The 25235-nt window shown below is 39.5% G+C and overlaps 1 protein-coding gene across 1 annotated transcript in view; it reads left to right on the forward strand.

Moving 5' to 3' along the window:
• Positions 1-25235, forward strand: part of LOC135198471 (DNA (cytosine-5)-methyltransferase 3A-like) — a gene marked incomplete in the record, with an annotated part of 337711 nt that overhangs the window by 199894 nt on the left and 112582 nt on the right. Inside the window, 3 exon segments of the mRNA XM_064226041.1 lie at positions 3589-3719; positions 8543-8575; positions 22210-22274. Coding sequence (XP_064082111.1) covers positions 3589-3719; positions 8543-8575; positions 22210-22274 — 229 coding nt within the window.

Genomic DNA, 25235 nt, shown 5'->3' on the forward strand with positions numbered 1-25235 from the left:
AGTTTTGAAATATCATATAAATAACGATAAATAAAAATAATTCGTCCTTTGGTCAACTTTAACTCAACCGAAATGGTCGAAAACTGCAATTGTAAGTTACAACACTTACAGTCTAGTAATATTCAATCAATTACCTTTATTTTGCAACAAACGAAAAGTCTCTAGCACAATATTTCGATTTATGGTGAATTTTTGAAAACAGCTTTTTTTTTACATCCGCGCGTTACGAATTCATGCATCATTTTGTGATAATATTTTCTTTGTGTTGCCTTGATCGTTTTACAATTTTTTTATATACCAAAATGATTGCAATTTAGTGTAGGTACAATACAACGAAAAAAATTAACTTGTTAGCTTTAACTGTTTTGCTCACAGCACGATTTTAATACAATTATATATGAAATTTTGTTTTCGCGCTATCATATATCCCATTATTTATGTATGATAATGATATTTTTTCTCATTTCTGATGGTTGCATACTAAATTTCACGCAATGAAAAAAAAGGAGCAAAAAATGAACTCTTAATCTTGAAAGCTAAGCGTGCTGTGATTTTTTGAAAAAAACATTTTTCCGCTTCTGCGCTCACTCCCAGACCCCGCCAGCATACGGGAGACGATTTTATTATACCCTTTCGGCGTTAAAGGGTTAATGAATACTCGAAAGATTTCCTTGCAGATTTGGTATGATTAACAGAACTGTCTATAGTAAAATTTTATTAATTTGGGGCGTGTTGCATTGTTTTTATAATGATAGTTACCATTTTTTATTTTACTTGCATTTCATAAGTAATTCAAAAGAATCTGTTTTTGAATATTAAATGATGAACTAAAAAGGAAGAGAGGGGAACACCATGTTGTGGAGGAATAGCTGGTTGTTCATACATGGAACAAACCTCAGATTTTAACAATAGGATAAATATTCTGGCGCCAGCTGGAAACTGGTTAAAAGTAATCAAAGTTTGTAAATGCAAGGAATCTGTGGCATCTGGCATCTGATGCATAGTTGAGGTGACAGTAAGTCAAGAGACTTGAATCCAGTGACGCATTAGTTTTTCAACTGCCTTGAAATGTGGACCTTCCCAAGCCAGTTTTTTTATTTATCTAGCCCAGAAGTCCCATGAGCATCAATGCATTTATACGGCCTTCCAGAATTCCCATGTTCATGCTTCCTATGAGACATGCAAATTACAGTAGTTGTGCTTCATGGCTATTCCTTCTGCTTGGTTATTGGCTGTTTTATGTACAGTATAATGCTGGTCTCTCTCTCGCAGGGGGATATTGCCCCTTCTGGGAGAGTGGGTCCAACTACATTTTATTCTTTAGTATATTGCATTTGTTATATTGAAAAATATATTGAAACATTTGTGTTAAGACATTTCAGTGTTTTATTTCTCTTCAATTGTATCTTTCTATATATTTCTGGGAATGTGGCAATGTTTTAGTCTTTCAGAATAAGTGTGATTTGGATCGTTCAAGACATTATGGATTAATGTTGAAGACGGTTTATATGCTAGGATTCAGCTTTCTAGCATAAAAGTATTGCCCCATTTTCCTTTGAAGGAGATCTCGGATTGCATTGGTTGCATCTGTTGCTCTAAACCAGTCATGATTTGCCATCTTATCTCTTTCCCATCCCATCATTTTGAGAGTAGGGATGGGTGTGTGAGTCATATGGCTCACTCCCTTCCCTTTATCCCTACAGATAAATATGGTTTCATTTTTTCCTCTCAGAATAGAAGATATCTTCTTTTTCTGAGGGGGAGGTATATTATTTGTTTCTTTTCAGGCTCTACAATTGTCAGCCCTGCTTCTCACCTTGAATTCAGGCAGAGTTGGCACGTTGCTAATTTTGGTATTCCTCGTTGGTGCTGTGAAGAGAGTTTGGAACCCAGTCAGTCATGTCAGCAATCTGTTCCTCTCTAGCCTTATGACGTCGACGACACTGTATTTCAAGAGAAGGACGACTCGTCTCCCACTACCTTCTCTGTTGGAATTTCTTGGTAAATTCTTTGTTTTTCTTCACATGTATGTGTACTGGGGGCACATTACCGAAGTGTTCACACCCTAGCTGAGAGAACCAAGAGACTCTGGGGCCCCACTGTATTCTCTGATGTTCAGTGAAGGATCCCTCTCATGTGAAGTTCATAGGAATATTCAAGAGGAGGCATTACCCTTGTTGCAAGTCAAAGCCCATGATATTAGGGCAGTGGCCACTTCTTTGGCTTTTAAACGCAATTTGTCACTGCGATAATTCAGTCTACATACTGGAGATGTAGGTCGTTTTTTGCATCCCCATTATTTATGAAACAAACTTGTATAAAAACTGCAGTACATTAGTACTGTTTTCTGTGGCTAGCATAGTATTGGGGGAGAAAGGATAGGATTATATCTATTTATCTATCTCCTTGCCTTAGTTTTAGGGGATCGAGTTATGGGAAACCTGGGTGGTACAAGGTACCTTGAGTACCCACCAGTTGTTGGTTTTTAAAGGTTGGGTGGTGAGTTTCTCAATAGTTTGTAGGTAACAAAGAGATCTGGTTATTTCTCTTGTTCTGCACCCAGGGCAAGGGCATTTACTAGTTGTTTTAAGTTTTGGCAACCCTCGGTGTACTCCTCAGTTGCAAAACACCCACTGTGTAGAGGCAATCCTCAGCTTTACTGCTGCACCACTACAGGTTGAAGATGAGCACAAAAGCAGAGGCAGTAACCACCTGCTATGGCTCTCTCAACAGGCAAGGCTACAACAGGATTTTTCAATGTTGGGCTAATTTTACTATATAAAATCCATCTCCATTACCGAGTATGGTTTGAGTGATGTGTGTCCATGCATCCCACCCCCACCCAGTATTGTGGGATTCAGCAGTGTTAAGTATATCTTAGTTTTACCAGACCACTGAGCTGATTAACAGCTCTCCTAGGGCTGGCCCAATGGAATAGATATTTTTACATGGCTATGAACCAGTTGGTCATCTAGCAATGGGACCTACAGCTTATTGTGGGGTCTGAACCACATTATGTCAAGAAATGAATTTCTATCACCAGAAATAAATTCCTCTGAACCCGCTTTGGCCGAGCCAAGAATTGAACTTTTATACGGTAAAACAAGATTTTATATATACCTACAAAAGAATTGCATGATTGCAGCTCTCCTCCTCCCCTCTCTTGGACATATAGAGCATGAACAAATTGGGCTCTTAAGCTGGTTTGTACCTATGCTTCCCTGAAAGTGTGCAGGGCCAGCTACCTACTCCAAACAATTGAGTGCCACCACAAACTTTAAACTAGAGCTGCCATGGAAAGTTAGGAACTATAGCATTATAATTACCTGGTAAGTATATATAAAACCATATTTTACAATGAAAATGTCATTTTATTCTTGTTACTTATTTTAAATTAATTATTGTGTCATTTGAAACCTGAATACTTGTTTTATTACAGTAAGTTCAAAAATGAAAAATAATTATAAGTCAAAATGAAAGCTGAATTTAGCCCAAAATTTATGATGTCTTTACTTCAAAGTTTTGACATTTTGTTTAATGATTTAATTATCTGTAATTAATTATTACTTAATTTTTCTTTAAATTTAGCTGCCTTACTGAAAGCTGTCCGAGATGGTAAGCATGATATAGAAAAGCTCTGCATAGCTTGTGATAGAATTGACTGTGAAGTAGTTGCTCCTCATCCCTATTTTCATGGTGGTACATGCAGTGCATGCAAGGTAAATATACCGCAAATTCATATTACTTATAATGATAGTACTGTTTTTTTAAGATTTAGCTTATAAATACAGTAGAGTCTGCTATTTAAAAAGCTTTACAGTATACTCTTTGTGATTAAAATGTAAAGATGGGAAATGATGAAGTCAGTTTGCTGTACCTGCCTGTGTACTTGCAGATTGTTGTGTCAACTTTTCATTTGCTCTCGTTGGCTGAAAAATGGACTTAATCACATATTCTGTTGCTGATTGTTTCTGTGGCATGATTCATTGCTATCATCATACACTTCACCATAGCTGTTGTACCAAAAACCTATTATAATAAATAGCTCTTTAATGCACTCAAAATTATCCCACATAGAAGGACGTTTTCAATCTCGTTTGTCCTTATGTTCATGGTACACTCCAAAGTTCTTATGATCTACTTTGCTGTTTGTGTCTTACTTTAGGAGTTCTCACTGTCTCTTAGCCTGGATGTCTGGCTGTTGAGTAACCTTTCACTTAACATATCAGTGACATATGACTCCTTCCTATGCTGTAACAATTGTCCAGGTGAGCCGCACCACCGGTCGGTTCTAAAGTTTATGTTATCCTCCCACCAAAAGTAAATCTCTCCTTGCATTAAGACCAAGAGTTTGTTCTGTATATGAACATTTGACAAATTTTAAATCAATTTGTCACTGGGATTAAACACAATGCTACATGCCAGACTTGTTGCATCTATGGAAGACCAAGAGAACTCTTATCTGTTCATTTAAGAAATCATGTAGCCCACAAGGGGTTTGTCACCTCTCCTCCCTCCCCTTGCTAGAGAGAGGAGTAAATACTACTGAGAAGCAGATTTGTCTATTGTATGAAATACAAACCAAAAAGCAACACAGTATGGCACCCAAACTCACCTGTATCAGACCAGTTCCAGAATATGACATGTCTATTCTTCAACCTGCCCATAGGAAGAAGAAAGGAAAAAAAGAGAAAGGAGACCAGCCAACTCACTTATTCTCTCTTCCACACAATCACAGTCATCTTAGGTAAGATACAAACTGTCCTGCCAGTGGCCACTAGGAGAGCTACACAACTTGTTGGACAGCCACCACCAGACCCAAGGAAAAAGTGTCCAAGGACCTGTGGGCAATGTCCTTCAGGTAAAAGAAAGTGAAGTGGTTTGGTGAAGCCAGGACCCAGCATTCAAATCCTTTGAAGAGATAAGTTCTTCTTAAAAGCCAGAGAGGAACCCAATACTCTGATGTCATGTGCTCACACATGCACAGTATTTGTGACAGAACTTGAAGCGGAGGAGTATGCCTGTTTAATCACCTCACAAAGCCAGAATGAAATGGTATTCTTGGACACTTTAAAGGTCACAAAACCCCAACCCCTGGTGTGCGTAACATCATAACTCAGCCATGAAGCTCTCCAACTCTTTTTGAGGAAGTTAAGGCCAACAGGAAAACTGTCTCTTTAGAGTCAGTTCCCTGTCAGACAACCGACGTAATGGCTCGAATGGAGCTCGAGTGAGACTACTCAGTATCAGAGTAAGATCCCATGTCGGAGGCTTGAGTTCTTTTGATGAACAGGATTGCTTGAAACTCATGAACAACATTGAGATTTCCCAGGATGAAGAGATCTCCACGCCTTTCAGGTGTAGGACCAGCCCCAAAGCAGCCCCGTAGCCTTTGACAGCAGAGATGGATAGACCTTTCATGCTTCTGAGAAAGATAAGAAAATCTGCTATTCGCTGAACAGAAGTTCCGAGTGAAGAGAAACCCCGTCAATGACACCAATCACAGTAGGTGGCCCACTTGCCCTGGGAAACTGCTGACGAAGACCTCATGAGGTAGCTGGGGTCATCTGACCTGCTGCCTTGTGAGAAAAGCCTCTCCCTAGGAGGAGATACTTGACAGTCTCCAGCCGTAAAGAGATAGGGACCCTACCAACTGGTGGAACCTTTCCATATGAGGTTAGCAAAGTAGGTTGTACCAAGGGGGATTTTCTCTCAGAACTGCTGACAGAAGAGACAGAAGGTCTGGGAACCACTCTGCCTGGTGCCACAGAGGCACCAGTAAGGTTATCCTGAGACTTCTGGAACTCATTACTCTGTTCAGGACCTGACAGATCAGGCAGAACAGCTGACTGTTGAAGCAGGTGGCGAAGAGGTCTAACATGGGTCTTTCCCACGGGTGAAGCGTCCCACCTCGGTGGTCGAGAGTTTGATTCTCGGCCATTCCATTGAGGAGTGAGAGATGTGTATTTCTGGTGATAGAAGTTCACTTGACGTGGTTCAGAAGTCACGTAAAGTTGTTGGTCCCGTTGCTGAATAACCACTGGTTCCATGCAACGTAAAAACACCATACAAACAAACAAACACCTTTCTGCTTTGTCCTGATGCAGAAACCACTCTGTAACCAGGACTTGGCTCCCATGACTTCTGCCTGGAATGTATCTGGCCATGAGCGCCTCTGAGTTGTCGATTGCCCACTGGTACATCCCGACTGTCAATGAGTGGAGCTGCTGGCAAGACACTAGAAACCCCCCCCCCCCCCCCCCCCCCCCCCCCCCCCACCCCCCCCCCCCCCCCCAGCTTGTTCACATAGGCCAACACGGTGGTGTGTCCGACGTTAGTGTAGAAAGATCTATCACTGGTCTCCAAGCACTCTCCCTGAGAGCTAAATCCTTTGGAGAGCCTTGAGCATGCCAGATTGAGGAGGGGACGATCTGAGAGGGGAGAGGAAAGTCGAAAGGTAATAGATTGCCCACCCGTAGGACGTCTTACTACCCACTTCTCTGCTCTGTGATATTGGCATTTGACCCAATACCCCGCAAGGCATCCCCCCTTCCAGGCTTGGAGGAGCAGGGCCGAAAGGGACATTGCTGCTGCTTTGACTTTGATGAAGTTGTAGGCTGAGGAGTCCTAAAAGGAAACCTCCTACTCTGCATTGTAGGAGGAGGAGAGCAAGAATGAGCCTCTATCTTCAAGACTGCCTGCTGAACAAGCCTGTCTTTGGTATCAGCATGCCATTGGTCTATTGCATCTTCTAGCTGCGTCCTAGGGAAGAGAAGTTGTGATTCGGGAGGGAGGTCCCCATTTCAAAGAGCAGACAAGGATTCGCCTCAACAGGTCTGCATCCCTCCTGATCAGGAGCAGGTTGGCCCACAAATTAGCACTGAGATGGCCCATGTAAGAAATGGCCTTAGTGCCAAACTGAAGCAACCTGATGAAGGAAGGTGAGTTGATGGAACTTCCTTCAAAATGACGCAACATTATCCTGACCATCGCCGACAATCACAAGTCCAACCACACACAGTCAAGAAGGCAGAGGAAGCAGTCGACTCCAAAGTCGAGGCCTCTTGAAAGCTTGTGATCCCGCCACATTATTTTTTTGGCGCCCGAACAGGACTGCTGGTGTGGCAGCTGCAAGGACGATTGGTCTAGGCCCAGTGTGTGAGTGGTGAGAAAGTTTGGGATGGAAGGATTGAGTGAGGTGGAGAGGCTGAAGGAGGAGTTGAGGTGGAGAGGGAAGTAAGAGGACAATTGGGAAGTGGATAATGAGAGGTTTAAGGGTAGTGTGTGAGGAGCTGAAGAGCGAGTTAGAGGAAATGAGAGGAATGCTAAGGAGTGCAACAGTGGAAATGAAAGAAGAAGTGAAAGGAGCGGAAGAGAGAATGGTTGAGAAAATGGACGAAAAATTCTTAGTGATGATCAATGCAGTGCAGGAGATGATGAAGGGGTTCATGGGAGAGGGAGCTGTAGGAGGTAGGCCTACTGGGTCTTGTGATAGGCCAGAAGTGGTAAAGACAGTGGAAGAGCGAGTGGATGAAACTACGAGTGACGAAGGTGACTTGGTTGTGATAGGTAAACGAAAGAAGGGAGAGAGCCAGGATAAGGATAAACCTGAGGACAAAGAATAAGAAGGGGCTGAGGAAAAAAGGATGACCGAAGAAGGAAAAGAAGGCTAGTAAGGATGATGGACAGGATGAGACTAGTACTGAATACATTGGGGAAAGGGCTGAGAGTGATTTGGATAGCGGTGAGTGGAAATAGGTGGGTAGAAAGAAGGGTAAGAAGAGCGTAATCAGGAGCATGGATGTTAGTATGGAAGTTGATTCGCTGTATTCGGACAAGGTTAAAAGGGATCAGAATGTTAGTAGCGAAAGTGAGAGTGAGCGGGAAGTACGAAAGGCTGTATATAAGAGAGATACCTAGATGTGCACAATACGAGGAATATGGTAGTATGGACATTGGGGATTTTTTTGGGGGATTTTTTAAGGAATATGAAAGGTATTGTGAGGCAAAGTATAGGATAATAAGAATGAGTGGGTAGCTTTTTGACAGGATTTTTGTTGAATATGTATGGGGTAATGATGACTGTAGGGAATGTGCCTTATGAGAGTGTGAAATCCAGGATTGTGGAACAGGCAAAGAGGATAAGGAGTAGTATTAGATATAGGAGAAAACATGGTTTTGATGAGGTAAGAATGAATGTTGGTGAGTTGTTGTTGATGTATGTGTGCAGGTTGGAAACATTAGCCAGGAAAAGTTTGGGGATGAAGGGATAAATGAGTGTAAAGAGTTAGTGAGGAAGTTGTTGGCGACTGTGCCTGAGAGTGTGTATGAGTTTGTAAATCTGAAATGTAAGGAGAAAATGCGATGGACGAATGAAAGGTTGTCGTGGAACAGCATTTTGGAAATAGTAGAGGATTATGAGTTGGATAAGTGTATGAAAGAGAGTAGGAGTGTTAGTGTTAGGACTGAAGTGGCTGATGTTATACCAGAGTTTAAGAGCTATAGGGAGGCAGTTTTGGAAGGGCCAAGGCGAATGGCAGAGCGAGTGGTTGATATGAGCGTTAGAGCCAGTAACGTAAGTATGGTTAGTCCAAAGAGAGATCGGAGTGCAAGCGTTGGAAGATTAGGGTCGGTTAGTCGTGAACGAGAGCAGCAATGTTACAGATGTGGAAAGCTAGGGCACAGGAAGAATGAATGTCGGTGGGCGTTGGGAGCTTGCTTCGGGTGTGGGCAAACAGGGCATTTGGTGAGCGAGTATAAGAAAGATAGGGATGTTAAGTGTTACAGGTGTGGGCAAGTAGGGCATATAACAAGTGGATATCGAGGTACTCGTGTGACTGAGGTTTGCGGTAATTGCGGGAAGAATGGGCATTATGCTAGGATGTGTAAGGAACAGCGGGCAAAATGTGTTGAATGTGGAATGGAAGGTCATGTGGTGAGTGTGTGTAGGCGAAAGAGGATGAGTCAGGTTGGGAGTTTGGGAAACTAGGTACAAAAGGGGATTCAGTGGGTGGGGTCCTCTGGTGTGTGGTCAGTAAGAGTGATGCATGTGCGTGAAGGATTGTTGCATGAAAAGGGGTTTGGAGGAAGAGCTCATGAATGTATGAGTGTAAAAGTGAGGTGCAAAGGGGTGTGTTTGGTTGCTTCGATTGATACTGGGTGCAGTGTCAGTGTTCTTTTTAAGAATGGATGTGACAAGTTGCGGAGTGAGTGTGAAATTGGGAAATGTAAAGGGGAGGTACGAGGAATAGGAAATTTGGGTATGCCTGTGGTGGGAATGTTGCGTGAAAATGTAGAAATCGAAGGGGTAGTGATGGAGGAAGGTGACTTTTATGTGATCGAGGGAATGAGTGATAAGTATGATATGTTGTTAGGATACAGGTTCTTGAAGAAGTGATGGTGGTCCATCCGAGCAGGAATATGACTGAGTTGCATAGGAAGGGGAATGTACATGGAGAGTTGTACTTGGATAGGGATGGCGGGGTAAGCAGTAAAATATGGAAGGGAGTGCCGTTGGTTGCGAAAGAGAGTGTAAAAGTGCCGTGAGAAGTTGGAGAAGTTGTTAGTGTGAAAGTTGCGTGGCCCGATAGTCTTGGGATTGTCAAAGGTGACAAGTGTGCATATGTGGTTGAGGGTGTGGATGCAAACAAGTTGGTAAGAGCGAGCGTGCATGTGTACGACGGGAATTTGGATATGGAGAATCCTCGGGTTTTTGTGGCCTCATTGCCGAGTGTTAGGAAAAAAGCGAGTGTGGGGTATACGTGAAGGTGATTGTGTGGGTTGTTGTATACGTTGGTAGATGTGGATGACAAAAGATATGTTAGGGTGCGGCGGGTGATGACAGGTAGCATGAAAGGAAGTGATGAGTGGAAGTATGATGTGTTGAGAGAAAGAATTGAGGTGGATGAAAATGTTGGTGATGACGAGAGGGAGCGGTTGATGCAGATGTTGTGGGATAGGCGGGGTGCATTGAGTCGGGGTGACGAGGATTTCAGGGGATCTAAGCTTCCAGTTCAAGATAGTTTTTGAATGACGATACCCCCATATATCAGTGTCCCCGACACTTTTCGTGCCTATTGCCCGAGAGATTGAGGAACTTGAGAGAGTGGGTGTGATCGAGAGGAGCGAGAGTGCTTGGAATAGTCCCATAGTCCCGTACGCAAGACAGATGAGAGTTTGAGGATGTGTGTGGATTACAGGAAGGTGAATGAAGTGACTGAAGGAGCGATTCCCGATGAATGTGGTGTCTGATTGTGTGTATAAGATGCATGGGATGAGTGTTCACAAAATTGGATTTGGTAAGGGGCTATTACCAGATGCCTCTTGAGGAAGGGAGCAGGCATGTTACGGCTTTTTCGAGTGGTAGCTGCCACTATCAATTCAAGAGGTCAAGTTTTGGATTGGCTAATGCGCCTGCTGCCTTCCAGAGGGCGATGAATGTAGTTTTGGCTGGTTTTTGATAGAAGGAACGTGATTGTGTTTATAGATGACGTTCTGATTGGAAGTGAGACTGTTTGAGGAGGAATGTGAACTGCTTGGATGGTGTTTTGGAACGGTTTGGAAGAGGTTGGAGTGAAAAGTTGAACCGCTGGAGAAGTGTACGTGGTTGGCTGGGGGAAGTTGGGAAATTTCTTGGTATAAGGTGAGTGCGAGTGGTGTAAGGAAGAGTGAAAAGTTTGTGGAAAAAGTAAAGGAGTTTCCACGTCCCCGGACCATGCGGGAGTTAAAGGGTTTTTTGGGTTTGATTGAGTTCGGGAGGAAGTTCGTTAGGGATTGTTCGGGTATAGGGAAGCCGTTGACTGAATGGACCGGGAAGAAAAATTGTACTAAGCTGAGGTGGGATGAGCGAATGGTGGGAGCATTTGAGAGATTGAAAGAGGAGGCCTGCTAGGGACGTCACCTTGGCTTTTCCGGACTACAGTGAGGATGCCAGTAAGCTTGAGTTGTATGCTGATGCTAGTAAGTTTAGTATGGGAGGATGCTTGGTGCAGATGCAAGAGGTGAATGGGGAGGGGACAATTGAGAGTGATTGCGTATGTGAGTAAAGCTTTTAATAAAGCAGAACTTAAGTATTCGTGGTTGAGAAGGAGCTTGCAGCAATAAGGGTTTGTGTGAAAGCGTTGAAAGTGTTTTTGTATGGGGTAAAATTTGTCATAAGGCATTTTTTTTCTGCGTTGTCATATATTCCAATATTTATATATGACAATGATATTTTTTTCATTTCTGATGGTTGCATACTAAACTTCAGGCAATGACAAAAAAGGAGCCAAAAATGAACTCTTAATCTTAAAAACTAAGCGTGCTGAGATTTTTTGAAAAATAAAAAATTTCCGCTTGGGCGCTAACTCCCGAACGCCGCCTGCATACGAGAGACACTTTGGTAAATAGCGGCTAGGCGTTTAAAGGTTAAATACATCAAGACACTTTCTAAAATGAAACATGTTTCCCATACATTGAACATCGACCACATTTCACATAGACAGAAAAATAGAAATAAAGTAACTGACTAAACTGATATATAATCAAACTTATCTCTTTCTCCCTCCCCTACAACCTCTTCCTAATCTAACCCCTCTAATTTCCTTTATTCTCCAACTCTTTACCCTCTACACAATTTATAAGATTTTCCCCTGAAACTTGTGATGTAGTTAGTACATCAACTATTTGATCCTTTCCTTTATCTGTCTCACCACCTTTATTTCCCAGATTTTATTGTTTCCCTTATTGCCGCAATATCTATTTATAATCTCTTACTACTTACACCAGTACTCTGGTTTTATTGCAGTCATTAGGGTTTTACTCTCATTATTATCCAACGCTTCTAGTTTTTTCCCTTCTACTACCTCTTCCCACAAATGTTTGAAATATATCAATCCTTCTATAGCCTCCATACACTCAGAGCTTCTGCTTCAATGGTGGATTTTGCTTCTCTCTGGGATTTTCTGGATTTCCAGGACTTCCACCAGATGGGACTTCTCCTATTACCATCTGTTAGGGATATAACATAACCCAGTTGAGTATGGCCATCTTCTATATTCCAAAATGAAGCATGTGCATAGGCTTCCCAATAAGTCTTTTCTTCTTCCAGCTCACTTATTGCAACTTCTCCCATTATGTTCTTAGATTTCTCACAATCGTAATAAGCTTCTTTATATCTTGAGTCATTCCTTCTTTAAAGGCTTTACTTAATTCACTAACATCATATGATATTTCTGGCATGGCATGTAGCATTACCCAATTCAACTGTCCTACTACTGATCTATACTCTGTTAACTCCTTTTGTCCTAACACACTGTTACCTGTTAATCCTCTAGCTTATGGTTCTCTTATAGATTTATATCTGCCACTGGTTGACAAAATCTATTCTCCTTCTGCTCCACTGTTATTCCTATATGCTTAAACATTTTACTTTAAAAAATCATCTACATGTGTACATAAAATACCATTCAATTTATTGTCTAGTGTACTTCTCTTGCCTTTAACCCTCTCAGTCCGGGCTAATGTACGCTAATGCATACACCCATGACTGGGCTACATTTAAGGATGGCCAATTTAAAATAAAAAATAAAAAATAAACTCATCAACAGAAAGAGGAAGATATGTATATTTGCATGGCATAAAAAAGAAATTCTAAAAAAATGTATGGCACTTCACGGAGAGTTGCAAGTGAATATTTCCCACCCCCTGCAGGCCTTGTAAAAAATATGCTAATTTTACAAAGTTATAAGTGTTATTTCTAATATTTTATTTTTATTTTGTCAAGTTCAAATTACAGCTAAAACAATATTATAAAAGATAAGAAATAAAACTGGACAGAAATTTTTAGCATATTTATTGTAGAATATTTATGAAACATCCTTGGATGAGAAATTCTGACTATATTCCCCCTTCCTACCTGGAGGAAGACTGAAGGCAGCTCTGCTCACTCACACTTATAAGGTGATCTGAAGGGTTGCCAATAGTGATACATGGAACTAGAAACATTTTTCTCTGCAAAATTCACTCATACTGTATGGTGTCAAATCTTGATCGTATATATACGATACCCATCCACTGCCTAGGAGCTATATGTGATTGTATATATACGATACCCGGACTGTGGAGGTTAAATTTCCCCACTACTTTACCGCTTTACAATACCATGCTCTTGCTGCCGTTCCCTTGAGCCCATAAATAGTTGTCCTCAATTTCCATAATCCACTCCTACCCTCTTTGTATTTTGTCACCTTGTAAATGTGCAGTTTTGACATCCAATGTATAACAGTGCCAATCTTCAATTTTATTATTGTTAAACTAATGTTAAAATTTCAGCATAGCATGTAGAAGCGTCTTTTTTCCCATTCAGCTATCTGTTCTTCAAACCCTCTAGCTGCCAATCTTGCTTTGCATATCCTTTACCCCATTTTACTTTTCAGTTACTATCCATCTTGTAAATATAGCTTTTGTCCAAGATCATTTACCTCCCCATATACCTTGTTTTCTCTGCAACTTTGTAGTTCTTTTTCTTTAGCTTCCATTATGCTTCTATTTTCATATCATTAGCAATAAACCTCTTTCTTACCATCGTTCAATTTTTTCAACATGACTATAATCCCTTAAGGTAACCCATCCCTTGTCCCTTGACTGTGAGTCTTATGCATTGCATGAATCAGCCCAAGATTTGCTTGATCTTTTTCGTGCAAGACTTAATACAGTGTTTTGAAATTAGATCCCCCTCCCCTACAGTATAAACTACTAAAATTGATATGGACAAAAACAAAAGTAATTCAGAACAGGTATTATTTAAGTTTCTCTCTGAGTATTTAATATTTGTGTGGCTTCCATCTGCCTGTACCACAGCCTGCATTCTCAAGGGGTATGATTTCAGCAAATCGCAAAAAAGCTGAGACTCAAACCATTTCTCTGAGCACTTCGGTCACCTCTCTGGCAGGTCGTTGAGGCTTGTTGATATACCTTCATAGTTCACTGTGCACGCTTTCAACACGGTCTATTAAGATACTACTAATCTTTTTCACACAATTAAGGTCAGGGGAGCTACCTGGAAATTCACTTGACGAGAAGAAATCGATACCACTGTTTCGAAGCCCCTCCTGTGGCTGAAGAACCTTGAAACATGGTGCCTTATCATACAAAAATGTCACTTCTTCAACAGATAACACATTTTCAGGATCTTTGAGGAAAGGAAATACCCACCCAGTAAGCACAGGAAATTTCACAACTTTGTGATAACGCATGTCATCACTGATATCATCCAACTGCAGCCCAAAATGATGCCCTTTTTATGATTTGGCTTCCTGACTATGTAAATGAGGAATTCATCTGATGTGGCAACATGGAGAAAGTCAGCTTCATCCCAGTATTTAAGAAATGAACCATAAAACCATGCAAGGTCTTCTTTCTCTTGCTGAGTGATGTTGGGCTTGCTGATAACATGAAATGGCTTGATACCAGATTTTTTCAACTCACGATATACAGTACTAGAACTTCTCTTCTTTCCCCATTTTGTTGCTAGTTCAAGTGCCAATTTACATAAAGACTTTCTTCGGTCTACCCACTGCCTCAGCTATGATGTCTTTTGACTCCTGAGAAAGGACTTCAGCCCTTACAAGATTCTAACTATTTTTGCGATGATAGTCATAGGGATTTTTGTTCCAGTTTCTTTTAACAAAGGATTCATCTCTTTTGATGTATTTAGCTATCCTTTAGAGAGGCCAGCACCCTGGCCCCTCTAAAGGTTATAGCCCGGATTCGGTCAATCCATAACACCCAGTATAGTCCATTCTTCTACTTGCCCTGTATCATTGTTTACAGCTCTAACTCTGTTTCCATTTTTGGGTTTGGGTATCTCTTCTATTAACTCACTTCCCCGTCATCTTCCATTGTTTCCTCTACCACATTTCTTTCTATAGCCTCTTCTAGGTATGCATTCCTTCTCCAGCCCACAATTGTCCTTTCCGCCCTGCCTATCTAGTTCCCTTCATTTTGGCCATTGGATCTACCTTTCACAACATGTGATTCATCTATTTTAGGTATCTTTTCTGTTTCTGGTGATAAACTTTGAATTCTAGTAATGTTTATTCTAGCTACTTCTCTCTCTTGAAGAATCCCCATTTTTAACTACAAGTACTGTTGTCCCTGATACTCCCACTAGATACTCCCACTACCTGAGCAGGTTCTCTTATAGAATACTTCATCTCCCACTACTGCGTCTTCAAATTTATGTTCTCTGACGTTTTTGTTTAAAGCAATTCTTATTACATGACTCATCTTTGATAAACATTTCTCTGGCCTTATGCATTGCATTCAGTGTGTTTCTTACTCTACTGTCTTCCATACCTTCTGCATGGAGGACTGGAACTCTCTTCTCCCATTAGATTTGGCAAGGAAGTTTTTTTCCAAATACTAATTGGTTAGGAGAGAAACCTCCATTATTTATTAAGCAGTTCCTAGCACTCACTACCCATCTTAATGCTATGGACCAATCCACTTCCTCATCCTCTATCATCTTTCTTAAACTTTCTTTGATTATGCCTACCGTCTTTTCACATAATCCATTGCTCCATGGAGATTCCGGTCTTATAATCCTTTGCTCCATGGAGATTCCGGTCTTATAATCCTTTGCTCCGTGGAGATTCTGATACTGTGGCTAATACTTTTCAATCTTTCGACCATCCTCCTCATTTTTCATTTTGAAATTCTCCCCATTTGACAATATTTTGGAAGGTGCTCCAAATATAGTAAACCAAACATAAAAAAAAATGTCTGATATAGTTTCTGGTTTCTTATCTTTCATCCACGAGCACCTCAGTGGCATGGTTGGTAAGGTGTTTGCTTCCCACCTCGTTGGTCGCGGGTTTGATTCTCGGCCATTCCATTGAGGAGTGAGAGATGTGTATTTCTGGTGATAAAAGTTCACTCTTGACGTGGTTCGGAAGTCACGTAAAGCCGTTGGTCCCGTTGCTGAATAACCACTGGTTCCATCCAACGTAAAAACACCATACAAACAAACTTATCTTTCATCCAAAAAGCCTGACAATACCTGGTTGCCGTAACTACCATTACCAAGAACTTTTTCTTTTCTATCTCTCCCACATCCATTGCTAAAACTTCAAAGGTTTACTCCAAGAAAATCCTACTGTTGATTTAGCTGGTTTTCTTTTGTATCTTTTCCATACCTCAATTTCCAATGAAGTCCGTATGTAACTTTTTTATTTCCTCCTTTTCTTTCTCCACCAAACGGTAACTCCATTATGCTTCGTCTGTTAGCTTCCATATTGTATCTTCACTTCAGTGACCAAACTGTAGATGTAACTTCATCATTGCACCTTCAATTTCTCTCAGACTCTTTCCCTTCAAACGCTCCAGTAATAAGTCTTCCTCTTCCTTCTTGCTCCTTATTGGTAATCTTAAATTAACCTGTTTGTCATCTCTTAACTTTTCCTTCATTTCCCTTAATACTTCTATTATAACAGTTTTCTTTCAAATTTATGGTCATAAACATTTTGCTCATGGTTTTCTTACCTATTAGCCACGTTATATCACCTTGCAGAATTTCTGTCTTCAAATAAATCTTATTTTTCTGTATGATTGGTATTTCCATTACTCCTTTTGACTTATAAGATGTCTCACCAAAATTAAATACTTATTAGACTGTCCTAGCATCCTTCATTCTCCTCAACTCTTCCCGACTCAAACCCATGACTGCGTGCTAGTCACAATTCCCTGCAAACTGTTGATTTACATCCTATGTCTAAAATTGCAGCAACCTCTTCCCAAGACTTCTATTTTACTAACTTCTCCTATATAAACTTCTGGCCCAGTTTCTGTTTTTCTGCTTATTTTCTTCTTGTTTTGTTCTGTTTTCTTCTTAATATGAAAATTCTGAGGACAATCCCTAGCCTAATGCCATTCCGATTTGCATTATTGCACTTTCCATTACTTTTTTTCCCTTAATTTTTTTATAGAATTCTTCCCACCCTACCTCTGGACCATTTTCCCCAATATCTCTGGTTTTCCCTCTTTCCCAAAATTCGCATTACATTTTGACCCCCACCATTCCGGTTCCTATTTATTTCCTAATCCCTCAAATATTCTTTTCCTTATTTGTGACAGTTTCATACTCTAACTTTCCTTGACCACAAACTGCTAATACCATTTTTTTTCTGCGAGATTTGCTTGTTTCAGTACATGACAACCCTTAACTTCTCCTTCAAGCATGCTTTTCCCCCCCATTCCTCTGTTACACTCTTATTCTGCCTTTTCGTGCCTAGTTAAAAAGTCTCTTCTCTTCACTAGAATCCCTTCCTATTTTAAAATAGTTTTTCATTTTACTGTAATTCTCGTGAGGTGGTCATAGATAAACTTCATCTAGTTTGGATAGGATTATCTTTGAATCCACTGTACCTTGAAGTTCATCTCTATCTACTTCCTTCCACTACTAGAGTTTTTCCCTTTTAAGCTCATTCTTATCTCTATCCCTGGATATTTTACTTCTTTCCACACACCACTAGCCAGTCTTCAACTTGTCCTCTCCATCCTTTTTACTTGTCTTTTATCCCGCTAAATCTTGTACAATCCCTTCTCCATGTTATCTCCCTTTGTTCACTATCTGATCTTTGATTGAGCACACTACTGTTACCAGTTTGAATATTTTCCCAGCCTAATATTACATTTGTGCCATAAATGTGCAATCTACCCACCTGTTTATGTTCCTTGGTCCCAGTATACTCCAGCATAAGACTAAACAACACCACAACATGACTTATGACCCACAAACTCCTATAAGACAGTGAGCTCTCTCATACCCTACCAAACACCAGTTCCATGTGTTCTCTACTGTATACTCTGTTACTGTTCACCTTTCCACCTACGCCACCCCCATCTTGTCTTTATGATGTCACAACACAACTTAAATACATCTAGACAGTTTCTAAAATCAAACATTTCCCATACATTGGACATTGACCACATTTCACCAATACAGAAAAATAAAAGTAAAATAACTCTGACTTAACTGATATATAGTCAGGAACTACTTGGAGAAAAGTGGTCCTTCCCATCACGCAGAGGCAGCAGCCCTACTTTGATGAGAGACAAGTCCATGGCCGACCACAGTCTCATGTCTGCAACCCACAACAGCCTCCCGTCCGACACTAGCACTTTTGTGGGGATGATGAACAGGCAGAGCTGCAGCCTCAGGAGAGCTCTTGGAATGTCCTGCATCAGTAACCTGAGAGGTGAGCACCTACGAGTTCTTAATTGGAGCCTTCTCATCCTTATGAAGAACTCGAGCAGGCTGGGGAGACTGAGAACTAGCCTGAGAACTCTGATGAGAGGGGAGATGATCATGAACTGAAACACGTCCGTGTACGTGAATGGGAGAGATGTCCGTGCTGGGAAGATGGCGAAACACCTCTCTTACTCTCATAAGAAGAAGCAAAAAATTCCTGAATCCTCCAACATCTGACTTGAGAACAAGGGGAGGCAATGGAGAAGGGGGAAGGAGCAATTGGTCTACGACACTTCTTGCCAGAAACTCTGGAATAATTCTTTCTAAACACAGAGTCTAGCCTATAAACCATTGCTGGAAAGAACGCCTCCAAAGGGTTGACGGTCAATTGCAATAACTTCATGGATGAGGCTGGGAGTGACAACATGGAGGCTGACATCACAGGCGGGTAGGCTGCTGGAAGTGACGTCACGGCATCCGGACTGGCAACCTAAGTCAAGGGCCTCACTAAACGGCAAGAATATGGGCCGACCCAGGATACAACCATAGTTGTAGATGGCGTCCTGCTAAGCTTATGCGAACCAACGTATTGGAGACCAGGAGGGGGGATCACCGGGAAAGCCGGAGCGGGAAGGCAAGCAGTCATGAAATGCGAAAATACCCCTTCCAAGGAGGAGGTACCCTGAAGGCCTAGGGATGCCCGCAAAACTGCCATCTCTGCCTGGAGGAAGATTACCTTTCGTGAAGAGGAGGCAACATTATACACCAAATGCCCTGCATAACTGCCGATACTTTCAAAGATGAATCAGTGGAGGGAGACAGGACACCAACCGGGGATGATGTAGTAGAAGGAAACATTTTGGAAGAAGGGGGAGCAGCATTGTTCTCTTGGGGAGGTGGTGAATCCTTCTCAAGAAGACAATAACCATTCTATGGAATCCCCTCATTGTATAAAGCTTTTCTATTGTGACACAGACCAGGAACAACATTCTGGGCATGGGCTAGTGATGTTACAAAAATTGGAATGGCACCTACTGGAATTGGAAGAAGCCAAAAACCTCAAACAGGGAAAACATTGGAGTCCCAGACACATGCTCTGATGGGTCCTGGATTTGGCTGGATCCATAATAACACAGCAGGCACACACAATCAAAATCACAAAGAAATCACAGGTTAAACAAAGAAACTGGCTTGGGAGGAGGAACACAAAAAGCGAGCATCTACACTTCAAGGAGGTTGAAGAAACACTAATGCATCACGGAGTTCAGACATGGTCGGTGACCTGCCTCCATCTTGTATACGCATGAGTTGTCAGATGCCACAGATTCATTGCATTACAATCTTTGTTTTAACTGGTTTCCAGTTGGCCCTAGAAGATAATCCTATTGTTAAGACTGAAGGTTTGTTGGCTATGAAAAATACAAATTTATTAAAAAAATTTCGTTTCTCAATAACTAACACTGAGGCCTTAACATACATGGCCCACCATTCGTACAGTTGCCTGGGCTGGAAGAAAACTGAAGCATCATGGCACCTGCTAGAGGGAAATCAGGTTGGGCTCCGCCGACCCCTTTCCCATTGGCTTTCTCTTGTGCTATGAATAACTGGACTCCAGCTAGGTGCTTGAGAAAATCCCTTTCCTTTCCATTGAGACCTCAGGTTGTTAGTTATGAAAAATACAAATTGATTTAAAGTGTTTAATTTTTCTTTGGATTTATTATTGTGTATTAATTTTAAAGGTATAGGCAGATAGCACTTGTTAGCTATTAATTTGCTGAGTCATTTGCTAAGAATTTATTATTTTCTTTCTTTGTTATGGTACAAAGATGACAGATGAGTATTATGTTAGGAAGACATTTTTCCATTCCCATTTTGACATAGTACTATTGTATTTCTTTGTATAAAAGACACTTTGACCTTAAAGATGTACATACCCTAATTTGACTGGAGAAAAAAATTGAAAAATGGAAAATAATGAGGCTACATTATCATGGGTTGAGGCTTTGTTTCGGTTGTTCTCTGTGTGCGTGCAGCTGTCTTAGTGCATTAACGTACATGCATTTGGCTGCTATAGCATTTGGATTATTATAGTTCATATATTTTTAAAAATTTATTTCATGTTTTTCCTGTTCATTGATTTTAACATTTAATAAATTTTTCTAAAGTTGACATACCAGCAGACTGGAAAACTTGAATTGTCTACCTAGTAATGGAAAACAATATAAACTGCCCAGCCATGTTTGGTGAGAAATTTTCTAGGTCTAAATTTTGTCAGTGTGAGCAAATGATTGGGCTGCAGCTGGTTTGGTATTTCAAGACTTTGTAAGTACAGGCAGTCCCCGGGTTACGACGTTCCGAGGTTAATGCACTTCTCAATTATATTCATCAGACATTATTTCTAGGGTTATGACGCATGTTTCAGGGTTACGACGCCTACAACGCTCATCTGGCAGATGGAAATAATGACACCAAAAATGCAAAATAATCAATATTTGAAGGTTTTTTGACGAAAAATGCAATAAGAATGCAGTACATAGTTTTCAATGCACCCACAAAGCATTAAAGTAAGGTTTTCTTAGGATTTTTTACGATGTTCCGGCTTACGACGATTTTCAGCTTACAACGTGTCTCAAGAACGGAACCCCCGTCATAACCCGGGGACTGCCTGTATTGGATGTAGGCCTATGCATCAGTGTTTTTAACCTTAGATAAATAGAAAACTAAAACTAAATACCACTCCAGGAAATGTTTGAAGTATTAAGTAGAGGTGTATTGCACAGTAACAAAACACCAAATGAAAATCACATTGAAAAATGACATTGCAAAGAGAATTAGATAAAAATAGAATAAAGACTAAAATTCACACAGTTCAGTTATAAAAATTAGAAAGATATTTTAACTTTCAAATATTTTGAACATTGTTACGTAAGTAAAAAGCAACATGTGAACTTAACATGACAATGTTTGATTACCGTAGCCTTAGTATAGTAAGGTTTGTTGATAGTACATTAATGCATCTTTGATACCATGTATATATTTTTTTATTTACAACTTCAGCTAAATATAATTAATACTCTTCATTCAGTCATATACATGACTTCTGATTACTGACTTTCAAAGATAGCCTCCTCGGGGTTAGGATAGGCCATTGAAGATTTTTCAAGACTGTCATCCACAAAAAAAAAATCATAAACACTGGGAAGTACTGTAAATCTTAGGATGATGATAATGATAATAATAGACCAGACTCCATAATTTGGAACATCATTTTCACTTAAATATGGAATTCTCCTTTATCCCATGAAGCTTTAAACATTAGCCAGGGGGAATTAGGAGAATTGAAGTCAGGCATATACACAGAGGATGTGGGTGTTGTTTCTGGTCTGCCAGAGTAGCATTCCATTTCGTTATTCTGTTTTAGTAATTTTTTTATTTTTGTTATGGAGAATGATTTAAAATATTTTGAAAATGATAGAATACCTGTTTCACTTTCTATCATACAGTTTGTGTTTTCTTTTCACAGGATGAATTAGAAGACTTGTCTGGCTTTGCTTCTGAATGGCACCTCGGTAAGTACATTTCTGCTTATTGTAGGTTTCAAGTTTCTGAGGTAATAGTTAATTAATTCCTCAGATGCTGTATGGGAAGTTAAAGATCTGTTTGGATTTCTGCCTGCCTTTTTACTTTAACGTTTTGGAAGTATTTATGTACTTTATACAAAGTGTGAGTAACCTTAGTCAAACCTGTATTTTTAAAAATGAAGTTTTCTCCATTGGTCCAATTTACCTCTTGACAAAGTCTATCCACATAACTTGTAACCTTGGAACCATCTTTAATTTGTTATTTTAGTAGTATTATGTAGTATGGTATTTATTGTTGTAAGAAAAGGTCTCTCCGAAAGTAAGTTTGATGTTTTGTTTTTTCAGTAAATTTTGTACATAATTGTAATTGATGAACTTAATATTTGTTTCTGTTTACAGATGTACTGCATTATTTGTGGCAGTCCTGGAGAACTCATTGTTTGCGACGGTGATGAATGTGAAAAGTAAGACGATTTTATCAGTTATTTTCAATCTGAAGTTTTCTATGACAGTAGTATAGTTGAAGCAGAAAGAAATTAGAAATACAGTATGTTTCGTAAATGTGCAAGTCCTTAAACTGTGAAATTTTTAATAGTGAGGTATGACCAGAAATGTGACAGCCATCTTAAAATGCAACACATTCATATACAAAATCCAATAATGAATTAAGAAACTCCACTGAAGTTTACAGATTTTGGTTAGACCACTTCATGATTCATTGATGATAATAATAATAATAATAATAATAATAATAATATGGTTTTTGTATATCAGGTCCACAATAATATTCAGTGGTGAATTATGTTGATTTTATAAAATGTTACACGAGCTTTCGAACCCTGTCCTGGGTTCATCTTCAGTCTAACTAAAAACATATACTCAAAGATGCCAATAGTCCCTTGCGTACACAATTTTTTAACTTTACCGGTTTCCAGCTTGCGCGAAGTTATTTATCCTGATATTAAGACCTCAGGTTTGTTAGTTATGAAAAATACAAATTGATTAAAAATTTGTCATTTTGATGTTAAAACCTTTTTGGTAACATTGTCAGCATTTGAAATGTATTGTACTGCATATTATAATTAACAGGAGTATGTCTCTCTCTCTCTCTCTCTCTCTCTCTCTCTCTCTCTCTCTCTCTCTCTCTCTCTCTCTCTCTCTCTCTCTCTCTCTCATGCAAAATAGGCTTAATGCAAATAATACTTTTTTAGGCATATGATAATTACTGTTTTTTCCTACACGATATACAAACCCTTGGTCCTATACAATAGGATATATTTGCAGTGTAGCTGAAATACAGAAGTTAAATTCTTGAACAAAGGTGGTTAGGCAGTACTACTGCCCAGTAAGCAGGGAGACCCACTGCCCAGATGCAGACGCTCCAATTTACTTGTAGTCATTTTCTAGTTAAGACATAAACTTATGAGCTCTTGCTGACTGGTCGTTAATCACAATTTCCCAGTGGGATCTTTCTTTTATTATTTCTTATCTGTTTTGAATGTATTGTGTTTGAAATTAATAAGTAATTGGTATTTATATTAATATGCAAACCCATTTTTTGTGATAAGCCTTGCTAGCTGCCTTTCCCCTTTGTGTGTTAAGAGTTGGTGGCAAGGCAAGGGTGTATCTACACCCTTGTCACATATTCTCACCCTTTAATGTAAGAGCATGACAGTACCCAGTGGTCCCCTTGTATTCGCGGAGGATGCATTCCAAGCTCCCCCCCGTAAATCTCGTTAGAAACCCACGAATAGTTGGAACCCCCATAAAAATGCTTAAAACCTATTTTGTTTGTTAAGATTCAAGAAAATTGCACTAAAATTTTTTTATACATACCTGGTGGTTTTATTAACCCTCTTACGCCGAAGCGGTAAAAAAAAATTGTCTCCCGTGTGCCGGAGGTGTTTCAGAGTGAGCGACGGAAAGCGGAAAAAATATCTTTTTTCAAAAAATCACAGCGCGCTTAGTTTTCAAGATTAAGAGTTCATTTTTGGCTCCTTTTTTTGTCATTGGCTGAAGTTTAGTATGCAACCATCAGAAATGAAAAAACAAAAAAATTATCATTATCATATATAAATAATGCGATATATGAGAACGCAAAAACGAAATTTCATATATAATTTTATTCAATCGCGCTGTGCGCAAAACGGTTTAAAGATAACAAGTTACTTTTTTTTCGTTGTAATGTACACTGAATTGCGATCATTTTGGTATATAACACATTGTAAAACGATAAAAGCAACACAGAGAAAATATTACCACAAAATAATGCATGAATTCGTAACGCACAGACATAAACAAATATTTTTTTTTTTTCAAAAATTCATATAAATCTAAATATTGTCCTAGAGACTTCCAATTTCTTTCAAAATGAAGACAAATGATTGAATATTACTATACTGTAAGAGTATTAGCTTACAATTGCAGTTTTTCACATATGTGATGAGTTAAAGTTGACTGAATGTCGAATTTTTTTTATATATATATATTTATATATGCAATTATTTTGGGAATAAGAAAAAGCTACAACCTTCAAATATTTTTTGTTTTATTCTACATGATATTGCGCACATTTTCATATATAAAACTCTATGAAATGCTATATGAAATGGAGCAAATATTCCGAGAATGGGATGTACGCATTTCGGAGATTTGTGGCGGAGAATCCGCGTGCAGAGGAAAGGAAAGATTTTTTTTTAAATTCACCATAAATCTAAATATTTTGCTAGAGACTTCGAATTTGTTTCAAGATAAAGATAAATGACTGAATATTACTAGACTGTACGAGTTTTAGCTTACAATTGCGTTTTTCGACCATTTCGGTAGAGTCAAAGTTGACGAACGTGGTTTTTTTTCTATTTATCGTTATATGCAAATATTTCAAAAATGAGAAAAGCTACAACCTTCAATTATTTTTTTGTTGTATTCTACATAAATTGCGCACATTTTCATATGTAAAACTTTATGTAACGGCTAATTTAAAATGGTGCAAACATTACCACAATCGCACGTATGATTTTTTCGGAAGAGTTACCGCGCGGATGTAAAGAAAATGTTATTTTTTTCATAAATTCACCATAAATCGAAATATTGTGCTAGAGACTTCCAATTTGTTGCAAAATGAAGGTAAATGCTTGAATATTACTAGAATATAAGCGTTTTAGCTTACAATTACGTTTTTCGACCATTTCGGTAGAGTCAAAGTTGACCGAAGGTTGAAATTTTGGCAATTATCGTTATTTATATGAAAATATCTCAAAACTGATAAAAGCTACAACCATGGGTTGTTTTTAGTTGTATTGTGCATGAAATTGCACACATTTCCATATATAAAACTTTATGTAATGGCTAATTTTAAAATGGTGCAAACATTACCACAATCGCATGTATGATTTTTTTCGGAAGAGTTACCGCGCGGACGTAAG

Source organism: Macrobrachium nipponense, chromosome 22, assembly GCF_015104395.2.
Source record: "Macrobrachium nipponense isolate FS-2020 chromosome 22, ASM1510439v2, whole genome shotgun sequence".
NCBI lineage: Eukaryota > Metazoa > Arthropoda > Malacostraca > Decapoda > Palaemonidae > Macrobrachium > Macrobrachium nipponense.